Consider the following 14213-nt stretch of genomic DNA (forward strand, 5'->3'; position numbering starts at 1 on the left):
TCCTAGGCATATATCCAAAATATGTTCAAGTACACAACAAGGACATTTGCTCAACCATGTTCGTTGCAGCTTTATTTGTAATAGCCAGAACCTGGAAACAACCCAGATGTCCCTCAACAGAGGAATGGATACAGAAACTGTGGTACATTTATATAATGGAATACTATTCAGCAAGTAAAAATAAGGAAATCATGAAATTTGCAGGCAAATGGTGGGATCTAGAAAAGATGATCCTGAGTGAGGTATCCCAGAAGCAGAAAGAAACACACGGTATATACTCACTTATAAGTGGATACTAGACCTATACGATAGGATAAACATACTAAAATCTGTACACCTAAAGAAGATAAATAAGAGGTTCCGGGGTAAGATGGTCAATCCTCACTTAGAAAGACAAATGGGATGGACATTGGAAGTAGGAGAAAACAAGAAACAGGACAGAAGCCTACCATAGAGGGCCTTTGAAAGACTCTACCAAGCAGTGTATCAAAGCAGATGCTGAGACTCATAACCAAATCTTGGGCAGAAAGCAGGGAATCATATGCAAAAAGAGGGTGTTAGTAAGATCTGGAGAGGACAGTAGTGCCACAAGGACCAAATATATCTGGGCACAGGGATCTTTTCTGAGAATGTTTCTCCAACCAAGAACCATACATGGATATAACCTAGAACCTCTAGACATAGCCCATGGCAGCTCAGCATCCAAGGGGGTTTCTCTATAAAGGGGAACAGGGCCTGTCTCTGACATGAATTCAGTGGTGGGCTCTTTGACCTCCCTACCCCGAGAGAGGAGTTGCCTTGCTAGGCCACAGAGGAGGACATTCCAGCCAGTCCTAAATGAGACCTGATAAGCTAGATGGAAGGGGAGGAGTACCTCCCCTACTAGGGGACTTAGAGAGAGGCAGGGAGGAGATGAGGGAGGAAGGGTGGGATTGGGAGGGGATGAAGGAAGGGGCTATGGCTGGGATATAAAATAAATAACCTGTGATTAATATAAAAAATTAAAATAATATATAAAAAATAAACCTTCAAATACTTAAAAAACAAAACAAAAACTTTGTCTCAGGACTGGAGCTCAGATATTAAGAACATTGGCTGCTCTTCCTGAGAATATGGGAGCTCCTAGCACCCACATGTTGGCTTATACTTGGTGGGCTTCCAGTTCCAGGGGACTCTATTCTCTCCTCTGGCCTCTATGGGCACTGCACGAAAGCAGTCTACAGACATATACATAGACAAAACTCCCATACACATAAAACTAAAATGGACAATTCTTTCTGCAAATCAAAAACAAACAAGAAAGCAAAAAAAAAAAAAAAAAAAAAAACAAAAAAACACAAACAAACAAAAAAAATTGTTTTCCTGATTTTACCATTGTAACCTGTACAGACATTACAGAAAACATTCTAGGTGAGTGGGGATACCCATTCCAGACACTCAAAGTCATTTATCTCACTGATTCTGTTAATGTGTACTGTAGCAAAGTAGTCCTCTTAATGCAATGCAATGCACACTTATCAATAGCATAAAAACATTCTTAGTATTGAAGTAATATCCACCTACCAAGCATCATTGTCAAAAAGCAATCTTTCACGACTGGATTGACCTAGAGTTTGAGATACAATACTCTTAAACACATTGTTTACATGCATACATTGTATGTATCATTTAGACTGCAGATGAAGCAGATTTGAAATATTTCAATTAAATTATTTTATTTTGAAACAGGGTCTTACTGTGTAGTCCTTGATCAGCTGAAACTTGCTCTCTATAAACTAGGCTAGCCTCAAATCCACAGATCTGCCTCCATCTGTCTCTGCCTCTTGAATGCTGGACTTGAAGGTATACACCAACATACCAGGATCAATTAAGTTCTTCTAAATAAATAAATGAGAATCTTGAGGCCTGATGGAACCAGCAGTAGGTCCCCTGTGTACCCCATTTCCAGCTCACAGCTCAGCATGCATCCCCGGAGACCTGCTGCCAACGAGGAGAAACAAGTGAGAGACCCCTATGTCCCAGCCCTATGTCTGTAAGGTCTGCCTGAGCAAGCACAACAGCAGTGAGCTACATACTGTTCTCTGCATGCTTCATCTCCCAGAACACAACCCTACCTGCATTCCCAAAGGCCTGCGGCCATCAGGGACCACCAGGTAAGACTCACCCACCCACCACTTCCTGCTGGCCTGCCTAAAACATGCCCAACAGAGATAAACCACACCTGCTTCCAGGCACTGCATTTTCTGGCCCATGACTCAGCCTTCATTACCAGAGGCCTGTCGGTACCAGAGACAATCACATGGCTAAAGGTCAGTGTAAGAACACAATCAACAAGAGCCAGGGCAAAATGGTCCCACAAGAAAACTTACAAAATCGACTAACTTTTACCCAAATGGGGTTCACAGACACTTCAGCAGCAGCCTGAGAACATCCATGTGACTGTTCCTCTCTCCTCTCTCTCTCTCTCTCTCTCTCTCTCTCTCTCTCTCACACACACACACACACACACAAACACACTCGCATGCTCTCGAGTGTTCGGCTTGCTCTTCATTTGGAACCCCTAACATCCAGAGCAGGGGCTGCCTGTGACTGTGTCACCTGCCTTCAGTGACTGTGTCCCTTCCCCTAAAAGGGCTGCCTTGTCTAGCCTCTAGAGAAGATTGGCCCAGCCCTACTTGATATGCCAAGGCAGGTTGATACCCATGGGAAGTCTCTCCTTCTGTGAGAAGAAAGAGAAGAGGTACAGGGGGAGGGGAGCATGAGGGACTGGGAGGAGTGGAGGGGAGGTAAAAGGAAGAGATCACCAGGAGGAGATGAGGGAGAGGAAATTTCTACCAAGGTGTAAGTAAATAAAATAATGAATTTTAAAAATGGCATTTACAGTAACTCCAGTAAAATTCCATAATTTTGTTTATCCATTTGTTGGTTACTATTGAGGGCTTACATAGAGTGTCATGCTACACATACTAGTTTTGACACTTGAGAGTTAGGAATGGACTTAGAAAAGCATCTACACTTGGGAAATTGTGTGTGTTTATGTGTGAGTCTTCATGAGTGGCTGTACACGTGTTCATACCTCCACAGACTAGAAGGCATTCTTGAGTATCATTCCTAAAGCATTATCCACCATTTATTAACATTTATTAACATTTGTTAACAAAGGATATCTCAGTGGCCTGGATCTCACCAAGTAGGTTATGCTAGCTGGACAGGGAGCCACAGGGATGTACTGGTCCCTGCTTCCCCAGCTCCATTTCCACCACTCCAAGCTTAAAGCTTATTTTTATTAATTCTTTGAGAATTTCATGTAATCCGTTTTGGTCATATTCATTCATCAGAACGCCTCCCCATAACTCCTCCCAGATCTACCTCACCTCCATATTGCTTTGCTTTATGTTTTCTGTTCTTTTTTTTTTTTTTCAATAACACATTTTGAAGTGACCATATACTTCTTGGTTGCTTTTATATTGTGCGTATAGTTCTGGGGACCAAATGCACGCTCCGTACCTGTGTACAGGGGTAGCAGTTTCCTAACTGAGCTGTCTCTTTGGCTCTCAGAGAACAATTTCTACATTGAATTTTGGAGTTTTGCATATTGTTTCTAAAAAGCCACACTTGTATACTTTCTTTGGAAGGGAGACAGTAAGAATTGTGGGTTTTATTTATTTAAAACAATTGAGGCTCTTTTTTGCAATGTAGAAGTGCAGGCAGAGCTAAATTATTTTCTTTTGCCTGCCCAAACCCCTGGGTCAGGATGACTAGAGCTTCACTTTTGCCACTTCCTACTTTCCACCACTTCTTGATGCTCTCCTTTGGAGAGGCACCAGAGTTGGGAGGAAGAGGGATCCAGCAATGCTCCTTGCTCCTCCTTCTGGCGGTTGCTGTGCTTTGGAAAGCTTGACAACCGTGCTTCTCTACCCCCATTCCCTTACCTCCCCTCCACCTTGGACGGAACTCAGTGGGCTGGGGAACTCAAAGGATGGTGCTGTGCCACGTACGTCTCTCATGTATGTCCTTAAAAACATTGTCTCAAAAGTCCCAAACTAGGGGCTCAACGCACAGGCGGGAAAGCTGATGCTCACCCATGGATTCTGGCGCCAAGCTCCTGGGCTGAATCAGACGAGTCTGCTGCTCCAACAGTGTGTGCTTCTGTCTAGAGTGAGTAGCTTCTCTTCAGAGCAAATAAGCCTTTTAGAGTGGGAGAAGTTCATGGTTATCTCACGTCTGGTGAGTCGGGTCAGCCTCAAGCTGGACACTAGCATGCTGGTCTTTACTGGAGGCACCCCAAAAGAGGCCAGGGTTCCAGGAGGAGTGAGCCGAAGAGCTGCTGGCCAGAGGCAGGGGTCCTGCATCCAAAGGGTTATCGAGCAAATAACGGGTTCTAAATAACACTTTTCCTGGTACACCTTCTCTTGTGGCTCATCCGTCTCGGAAGTGGTGCCTGTCACGGCACTGGCCATCCAAAGACACCTTTTAGAGGACACAGAACACAATGCCCAAGCCTCCCCTTCACTCCTATGATGTGGCAATATCAGATGGGGTGTACCAGGAGAAATGCTATTTAGACCCCACTTTAAACTTTCTCGTTTATCAGAATATTCTTAAAAGTTGGCATAGAAATGAGAATTTCCAGAGTCTCATGTCTTTACGAGAAGAAAAGATTGGGCCAGGGAATCCTGTGCGTAGGTAAGGTCTGCTGTGGGGAGACCCTAGACGCCGTTTCTGTAGAAACTCAATTTAGAAACAGAGCACACAAGGCAGAGTCACAGAGGCCTCTAAGAGGCAGCAGGAGTCACTATCTGGTTCTGTGGAATAACGAAGATCCATATGGAGATATCTGGAAGACCAACAAGCAACCTAAGGAATTCAATTTGAACAGTAAGTAATTGGAGGAAACTTTCAGGAGTAAGTTTGAAAGAGTGTTCTGAGCCTGGCAAGGTGAAACACACCAGGAAGGCCAGCAGCTGTGCAGGAAAATTGAAGGCAAATTCCAAGGTAGTCTCAGCTCCAGAGAGACACCTTGTCTCAAAAACAGACAGCAGCAACAACAAAAGAGTTAAGAGTTTGGGAGCCCTTGTTAACAGTAAATGAAAATGCTTTTACATTGTTCATTACAAGTCAGGAGGAGTAGTGAAACACTCTTAACCTCATGATTCCTCTGTCCTCTTGGTTTGATTGTAAAGTGCTATCCTTGAAATACCTGACTGATTTAAATGTCGTTCAACAGAAACATTGAGAACTTGGTTTTCAGTACTTCTCCTATGAGATAGATATATGGAAAGATAAATAGATAGACAGACAGACAGACAGATAGATGGTAGATAGTTTTAATTCATCTTAGTCGCAGTCTCATTTCATCTGTGAAAATATGTAGGTTGAAGAGTATTGTTTGGATTTTACATAAAAGAAGAAATATTTGCACATTGTATGTTTTAATATTTAACATTTTTAAAGGTGATATTCAGTGGTGTGATAATTTAACTAAAACATCATGTCTATGTCATTAAATGTAAAACTCATAAATGTATTCTTTTTTTGAAGGTGTGATGATTGTAGAAAGGCATCAAATCATCATTTTCTCAAAGGAAGTTCATATTTCCTGTATCAGAAGTAGGAAGTTAGCCTGAAAGTGGCAGTTTGTCATCAGTAAATGCTATTTTAAAATCTTTTAGTGTAAAACATATAATTAAAGTGGACGATAACACTTCAGAATGAACAACTAAGAAAAGGGAAGGACAAATGCAAAAATCAAACAGAAAAAAAGTATAAAGACTATAATATTCTGCATGTACTGGTTTTAGATTTTTATTCATTTTTAATTTGGAGGCAGAACCTCATATATCCTAGGTTAGCCCAAATTCCTGATCCTCCTGCTCTTAACTCCTAGGTGTTAGAATTACAGGAGTATTTGATGACCTGATGATTCAACCCAGGATTTCCTGCATGTTAAGCAAGCACTATACCACAGGCGCCATTTCCCAGCCACACCCACTTTTCTCTTTATATTGTTATTTCAATTCTAAGTCATGGGACATCTTGCCAGGAAAAACAAGAGCAATGAATTTAACATGAAAAGACAACTGGTTCAAAAATATGCATTCATAGTCAGGTCCACTCAAAATGAGAAAAGAAAGTGTGATATATTTTTGTAGTCAATGATTGCTGAGATGGCTAAGATTTAAAAGCAAAGTAGCTGTGGTGTAAATGTTATTAAGGTATATTTTTAAATTTTAATTTATAAGAGTACAAATGGCTTAGGATAATTAAAGGGGAGGTAATAATTTATAAAAGTCTATTTCATTTTCTGCTTTTAAGAAAGTCATATCCAATAGGTAGCAAAGTGATATTTTATTACAAAAAGCAAGGTCCAGGTTGTTTCCAGATTCTGGCTATTATGGATAAAGCATCTATGAACATGGCTGAGCAAATGTCTTTGTTGTATACTTGAGCATATTTCACATATATACGGAGTAGTATAGCTGGGTCTTGAGGTAGCACTATACCTAATTGTCTGAGAAAGTGCTAGATTGATTTTCAAAGTGGTTGTACAAGTTTACATTCCCACCAGCAATGGAGGAGGGTTCCCCTTTCTCCACAACCTCTCCAGCATGTGTTTCATTTGAGTTTTTGTTTTTAGCCATTTTGATGGGTGTAAAGTGAAATCTCAGGGTCATTTTGATTTGCATCTCCCTCATGACTAAGGATGTTGAGCATTTCTTTTTTTATTATTATTTTTTATTATTTTATTTATTTATTTATTTTTATTATTAGTTACATTTTATTAACTCTGTATCCCAGGTATATCTGCTCCCTCATTCCCTCCCAAACCCTCCCTCCCTCCCTCATCTCCTCCCTGCCCCTTTCCAAGTCCACTGACTGGGGAGGACCTCCTCCCCTTTCATCTGATCCTGTTTTATCAGGTATCTTCAGAAATGGTTACAAAGTCCTTCTCTGTGGCCTAGCAGGACTGCTCCTCCCTTGGGTGGGTGGGGAGGTCAAAGAGCCTGCCATTGAATTCCTGTCAGAAATAGTCCCTTTTCCCCTTAGTATGGGAAACCAGTTGGTTACTGAGCTACCACCGGCTTCATCCACGCAGAAGTTCTAGGTTATATCCATACATGGTCCTTGGTGGAGGGTCAGTCTCAGAAAAGACCCCTGTGCCCAGATATATTTGGTCCTTGTGGAGCTCCTATCCTTTCTACATCATACAAACGCCCCCTTCTTTCATATGTTTCCCTACACTCTGCCAAAGGTTTGGTTATGAATCTTAGTATCTGCTTTGATACACTGCTAGGTAGAGTCTCTCAGGGGCCCTCTGCAGTAGGCTCCTGTCCTGTTATTTGTTTTCTCCTACATGCAATGCACATCCCATTTGTCTTTCTAAGTGAGGATTGATCATCTTACCCCAGGTCCTCTTTCTTGTTTATCTTCTTTAGGTGTATAGATTACATTATGTTTATCATATCTTATAGGACTATATGAGTGAGTATATACCGTGTGTGTCTTTCTCCTTCTGGGATACCTCACTCAGAATGATCTTTTCTAGATCCCACCATTTGCCTGCAAATTTCATGATTTCCTTGTTTTTGATTGCTGAGTAGTATTCCATTGTGTAAAAATACCACAATTTCTGTATCCATTCCTCCATTGAGGGATTTCTGGGTTGTTTCCAGGTTCTGGCTATTACAAATAAAGCTGCAACGAACATGGTTGAGCAAATGTCCTTGTTGTGTACTTGAGCAAATATTGGGTATATGCCTAGGAGTGGTATAGCTGGGTCTTGAGGAAGCACTATTCCTAGTTGTCTGAGAAAGCGCCAGATTGACTTCCAAAGTGGTTGTACCAGTTTACATTCCCACCAGCAATGGAGGAGGGTTCCCCTTTCTCCACAACCTCTCCAGCATGTGTTGTCACTAGAGTTATTCTTCTTAGCCATTCTGATGGGTGTAAGGTGAAATCTCAGGGTAGTTTTGATTTGCATCTCCCTGATGGCTAAGGATGTTGAGCATTTCTTTAAGTGTTTCTCTGCCATTCTATATTCCTCTACAGAGAATTCTCTGTTTAACTCCGTACCCTATTTTTTAATTAGATTACTTGATTTATTGCTTTTTAACTTCTTTAGTTCTTTGTATATGCTGGATATCAGCCCTCTGTCAGATATAGGGTTGGTGAAGATCCTTTCCCAGTCTGTAGGCTGTCGTTTTGTTCTGACGACAATGTCTTTTGCTTTACAGAAGCTTTTCAGTTTCATGAGGTCCCATTTATTGATTGTTGCTCTCATAGCCTGTGTTGTTGGTATTCTGTTCAGGAATTTGTCTCCTGTGCCAATGAGTTCTAAGCTGTTCCCATTTTTTTTTTCTAACCAATTTAGAGTATCTGGTTTTATGTTGAGGTCTTTGATCCACTTGGACTTTAGTTTTGTGCTGGGTGATAGATGTGGATCTATTTTCATTTTTCTGCATGTAGACATCCAGTTAGACCAGCACCATTTGTTGAAGATGCTGTCTTTTTTCCATTGAATGGTTTTGGCTTCTTTGTCAAAAATCAAGTATTCATAGGTGTGTGGGGTTTTTTCTGGGTCTTCTATTCGGTTCCATTGATCCTCCTTTCTGTTTCTATGCCAGTACCATGCAGTTTTTATTACTATTGCTCTGTAGTACAGCTTGAGATCAGGGATGGAGATACCTCCAGATGACCTGTTTTTGTACAGGATCAATTTGGAGATTCTGGGTTAGCATTTCTTTAAGTGTTTCTCTGCCATTCGATATTCCTCTATTGAGAATTCTCTGTTTAGCTCTGTACCCTATTTTTTAATTGGATTACTTGATTGGTTGCTGTTTAACTTAAGTTCTTTATATATTCTGGATATTAGCCTTCTGTCAGGTGTAGTGTTGGGGAAAATCTTTTCCCAGTCTGTAGGCTGTCATTTTGTTCTGAGAACAGTGTCCTTTGCTTTACAGAAGTTTTTCAGTTTCATGAGGTCCCATTAATTGATTGTTGATCTTAGAGCCTGTACTGTTGGTGTTCTGTTCAGTAAGTTTTGTCCTGTCCCGATGAGTTCCAGGCTCTTTCCATCTTTTTCTTCTAACAGATTGAGTATGTCTGGTCTTTGATCATGGAGATAACCTAGAATCACTGCAGATGTAGCCCATGTTAGCTTGGTCTCCAAGTTAGTAAGGGGAACAGTCTCCAAGTTATTAAGGGGAAGAGTCTCCTGACATGTCTCTGACATGAACTCAGTTCTTTGATCACCTCCCCCTGAGGGGGAGCAGCCTTACCATGTCACAGAGGAAAACAATGCAGCCAGTTTTTTTTTTTGATGAGACCTGATAGACTAGGATCAGAAGGAAGAAGAGGAAGACCTCCCTTATGAGTGGACTGGGATTGGGGGATGGGAGGAGAACAGGGAAGGAGGGTGGGACTGGGAGGGAGAAGGGAGGGAGCTACAGCTGGGATACAAAGTGAATACATTGCAATTAATAATAAATAAATAATTTTTAAAACAAACAACCAAAAAGCAATGTCCATGTGCTAAAAAATTCAAACTGTATATTTTAAAGTATATTGTGTTAAAATTTTGAGGTCTGATTTTATTAAAAGCATGGTACCAAAATCTAGGAAGTAAGTAAAATCAGGACTTCATGTTTCTGTCTGTTTAAAACTGTAAATGATAAAATTCAGAATTTAGTAAAATGCATATTTAACCTTTGTATGCCTTAAGAATCCCTATTAAAATTCCAAACTTAAGTGTTTGTGTAGATTTTTTAAAAAATAGAATTAATTATTTGTCATTTCTGGGGTATTTCTAAAAAACAATATTCTACAGTATAGAAATATGATAACATGTAGTGTAATTTATTATGTTGGGCTTTCTCAGTATTATAAACAGTGCCAAATATAAGTAAGATGTGTGAGTACTGATTGCATTTAAGCATTTCTATTGAAAGGATGGATTCCTAGAAGTATAATTACCAAGTTGAGGAATATTTGAGTTTTTTTTTTTTAATTCAGTGGGTATTGAGAAAGTATTTTCTAAAAATTTAACAGCATATACATGACTGTCCATTTCCCCATATTTTGCTATTCTATAATAATATCCTTTGTTTTTGTCTTATATTCTTTCTGGAGTTAGGAACTCAATCTGAGGTTTCCAATGTGCCCTATAAGAAGTGCTTTTTAGCTGAGCCACACTCCAAGCTTGTTTTATTATTATTATTCATTTACTGAATTTCTTTGCTAGTAGGTATTAAGTTTGTGATGCTATATTCTGCATATTTTTTGTGCTATCCTGTACCTTTTCTGTTAACTTTGTTATGTTCTGTGCCTTTGAATCTTTTTATTAAGTTTTAGCTTTACACAGTAACATGAAGAAAGTTTATCCAAACCCAATCAATATACTCTTATACATAGTTATTTTGTCCCCCTCCATCAAGATCTAGAAAATTTCAGGCACCCAAAAAAGATTCTGTCTTACTCCTTCCTTGTTTACACCCCACTTGGAAAGTAGCAACTCACACTGCAACCTTACAAACATCATTATGCACAGCTTTTTAAAATTTATTTGTTTTGTTTTGTTTGATTATTTGCTTACTTTTATTTTATATGTATGGGTGTTTGGTCTCCATGCATATATATGAACAGCCTGCATGCCTGGTTCTCAAGGAGGCCAGGGGAGGATGTTGGATGCTCTGAAACTGAAGTTACAGGTGATTGTGAACCATGTGGTTGCTGAAAACTGAATGGATGTCTTATGCAAGAGCAACAAGCACTCTTCTATATTTCAGAAATGCATATTTTTATTTTTACATCCTGACCAACTGCAGTTTTTCCTCCCTCCTATCCTCTTTCAACCCCATCCACTCCTCCTTTCCTTTCAGAAAAGGACAGGCCTCCCAGGGATATTAACCAACCATGGCATATGAAGTTACAGTAAGACTAGCACCTCATCCCCTATTAAAGCTGTACCAGGCATCCCAGTAGGAGGAAAAGGTTCCAAAAGCAGGCAACAGAGTACGAGACAGCCATTGCTCCTACTGTTAGTCTCTTGTCCATTATTAATATTTATTATTGATTTATATTTATGTTAAACAGTGGTTATTCCTAAACCAGCTGTATACCCAAATCACCACACAGAGACTAGGATTTATTTAATTAACCTAAAGCACAATGCTTGACAATAGTTACTCCATCGTAAATCTCCAAGCCCGCATAGCTTCATCCCATTCAGATTTCCCATATTATACTTGCTTTATATCTTAGGTCCAGTTCATCTCTCCTCGTGGTTCCAAGTTCTGTCCTGCAGATCTCTCCTCCCCCACTCCTCCCACTTACTTCTTTCTCCTCCCCTATTTTCTCCATTGCTCAGCATTGGCTGGCTGTTTTAGTGACAGTACAGCAAACAAATGGTGCCATGTTTACACAAACTTTAGAGAGGCGATGCTTAGAATAAACATCACAATGCGGTGTCTGGATGGAAACCAGATAGTAGGGTAGAGAAATCAGCATTTGAATGAACAAGGGTAATTTTTATACATTATACCAGCAGTCTCACAAAAAGAGCAAGCTACACAACTGTTACCTATGTACAAAGGGCCTAGGTCACATGCAGGCTTTCTGTTTGGCAGTTCAGTCTCTGTGAGCCCCTATTAGCCCAGATTAGTTGATTCTGTAGGTTTTCTGCTGGTGTTCTTGATACTTCTGGATCCTTCAATCCTTCCTCCGCTTCTTCAGCAGGATTGTCCAGGCTGTGCCTAATGTTTGCCTTTGGGTCTTTGTGTCTGTTTCCATCAATTGCTAGGCGAAGCCTCTCTAATGATAACTGAGCTAGGCACCAATCTGAGAATAGCAAAATATCATTCGGCATCATTTCGTTGATTTTTTTTTTTTTTAACAAAGAGGGCTCAAGGGGAATTCATGAATCTCACTGTAAAGAGGAAATAGAACATACATCACAAGTGTATGGGGGAATGGTCTAGATGGTGGAGTGGGGACAGGAACAAGACAGATCAGGTCAGGGGAGGATGGAGGGAGAGAGTACTAGGGGAGACAACTAGAGTTGGGAGGAGTCATCACTGGGACAAATTAGAAACTTCATGCAAGAGAAACTCCCAGGAATCTATGACAGTTACCTTGGCTACAACTCCTAGAAATGGGGATTCTAAGCCTGAACTGGCCATCTTCTATAACCAGGCAAGAATTCCAGTGGAGGTATTGGGACACCAACCCAGCCACAAAACCTTCAACAAATTGTCCTATCTGCAACATGTATTGGGGAAATGATGGTCCAGAAATTGTGGGAATGGACAGCAAGTGACTGGTCTAGGTTGAGACTCATACCACGAGAGGGAGCCTACCTGACACTGCCTGAAGGGCCAGAACCCAGAGGCTGGATAGTCCAGAGACCAACAATAGAACCAAACACAGCTGGCACGAACACAAATACACACCCACACACACACCCACACACACATACTGAGATAAGTACTCTTAACCCCAGAACCGTCTCTCCAACACCTGGGAAATCAAATCCAGGTCCTTTTCTAGAGCAACAAGTACTTTTAACTACTAAGCCATCTTGTTCTCTCTCTTCTTCTCCAGCCTGCTGAGTCCCAGAATTAAGAGGATTTACCACCATAGCTGGCTGCTGAGGTAGGCTTATACTCTCAGTTACTGAAGAGTCTGTGGGGAAAAGATGGCATGCTTGGGTGACTAAGTGAGCTGAAGGCCAATCTAAGTGACTAAGCCAGACTCTGTCTGAAAATTAAAAAAATGATAATAATAATAGGGCTGAAGATATATCTCAGTAGTAAAGTGCTTATACAGCATGTGCAAGCTTCAAGTTCCATATCTAGCAACACACACACACACACAAACACTTGCACACACGAATAAAGCCAGGAATGATAGACCCAGGCATTAATTAATTAATTAATTAATTAACTTGTTATCTCCGCTGTAGCCCTCTCCATCTCCTTCCAGTCTCACCCACCCTCCCTCTTCTCCCCCTATGTCCCTCCCCCAGTCTCCTGATAGGGGAGGACCTCCTCCCCTTCTCTCTGACACTAGTCTATCAGGTCTCATCAGAGCTGGCTGCAACCTCTTCCTCTGTGGCCTAGCAAGGCTGCACCTCCCAGGGGGAGGTAATCAAAGAGCCAGCCACTGAGTTCATCTCAGAGACAGTGCCTGCAACCCTTACTAGGGAACCCACTTGGAAACTGAGCTGCCATGGGCTACAGCTGTGCAGGGGTTCTAGGTTATCTCCATGCACGGTCCTTGATTGGAGTATTGGTCTCTGCAGGATGCCCTGGGCCCAGAATTTTTTGGCTCCGTTGGTCTCCTTGTGGAGTTACTGTCTCCTCCAGGTTTTTCTATCTCCCTTTTTTTCCTGAACTCTACCCGAAGTTTGGTTATGAGTCTCAGTATCTCCTTCGATACCCTGATGAGTAGAGTCTTTCAGAGTTCCTCTGTGGAAGGCTCCTGTCCTGTTCCTTGTCTTCTCCTACTTCCGATGTCTATCCTGTTTGCCCTTCTTAGGAGGTTTCAGCCTCTTCCCTAGGGTCCTCTTTGTTGTTTAGATTCTTTAGGACTATAGATTTTATTATGTTTATCCTATATTATATGACTAATATCCACTTATAAGTGAGTATAAACCATATGTGTTTTTCTGCTTCTGGGTTACTTCACTCGGGGTGATCTTTTTTAGTTCCCACCATTTGCCTGCAAATTCCATGATTTCCTTGTTTTTAGTAGCTGAGTAGTATTCAATTATGTAAATGTACTACAATTTCTATATCCATTCCTCCAATTGAGGAACATCTGGGTTGTTTCCAGATTCTGGCTATTATGAATAAAGCTCCTATGAACATAGTTGAATGTTTTAAAAGTATCACCCTGTCAAAATATTAGTATTAATTCAAAAGGACATGAATTTTGAGAGGGCATGGGAGGGGAGGAATGTAGGAGGAGTTAAAAGAGAAGGTAGGGTTCAAATGATGTAAACAGAGTACTTTTATGAAAGTCTCAAAAAATAAAATATATGTAAAAATAATTATAACACTAAGGCAGAGAGCTAGTGAGAAGGCTCAGCAGGTAAAGAGGCTTGTGACTAAACCTAAAGACTTGACTATGGTAAACAAGGTAGAAAGAGGGAATCAACTCCTCAAAAATGTCCTTGGACCTCCACATGAGTATGAACACACACACACACACACACA

General features: G+C 40.8%; 1 protein-coding gene across 1 annotated transcript in view; it reads left to right on the top strand.

Annotated features, from left to right (window-relative positions):
- Positions 1-2013: 2013 nt before the first annotated feature.
- Positions 2014-14213, top strand: part of Radx (RPA1 related single stranded DNA binding protein, X-linked) — a 35774-nt gene continuing 23574 nt past the window's right edge. The window contains 6 exon segments of the mRNA XM_060374650.1: positions 2014-2153; positions 4196-4297; positions 4299-4481; positions 4483-4600; positions 4602-4878; positions 5542-5610. Of these exon segments, the coding sequence (XP_060230633.1) occupies positions 2014-2153; positions 4196-4297; positions 4299-4481; positions 4483-4600; positions 4602-4878; positions 5542-5610 (889 nt within the window).

Source organism: Meriones unguiculatus, chromosome X (genome assembly GCF_030254825.1).
Source record: "Meriones unguiculatus strain TT.TT164.6M chromosome X, Bangor_MerUng_6.1, whole genome shotgun sequence".
NCBI lineage: Eukaryota > Metazoa > Chordata > Mammalia > Rodentia > Muridae > Meriones > Meriones unguiculatus.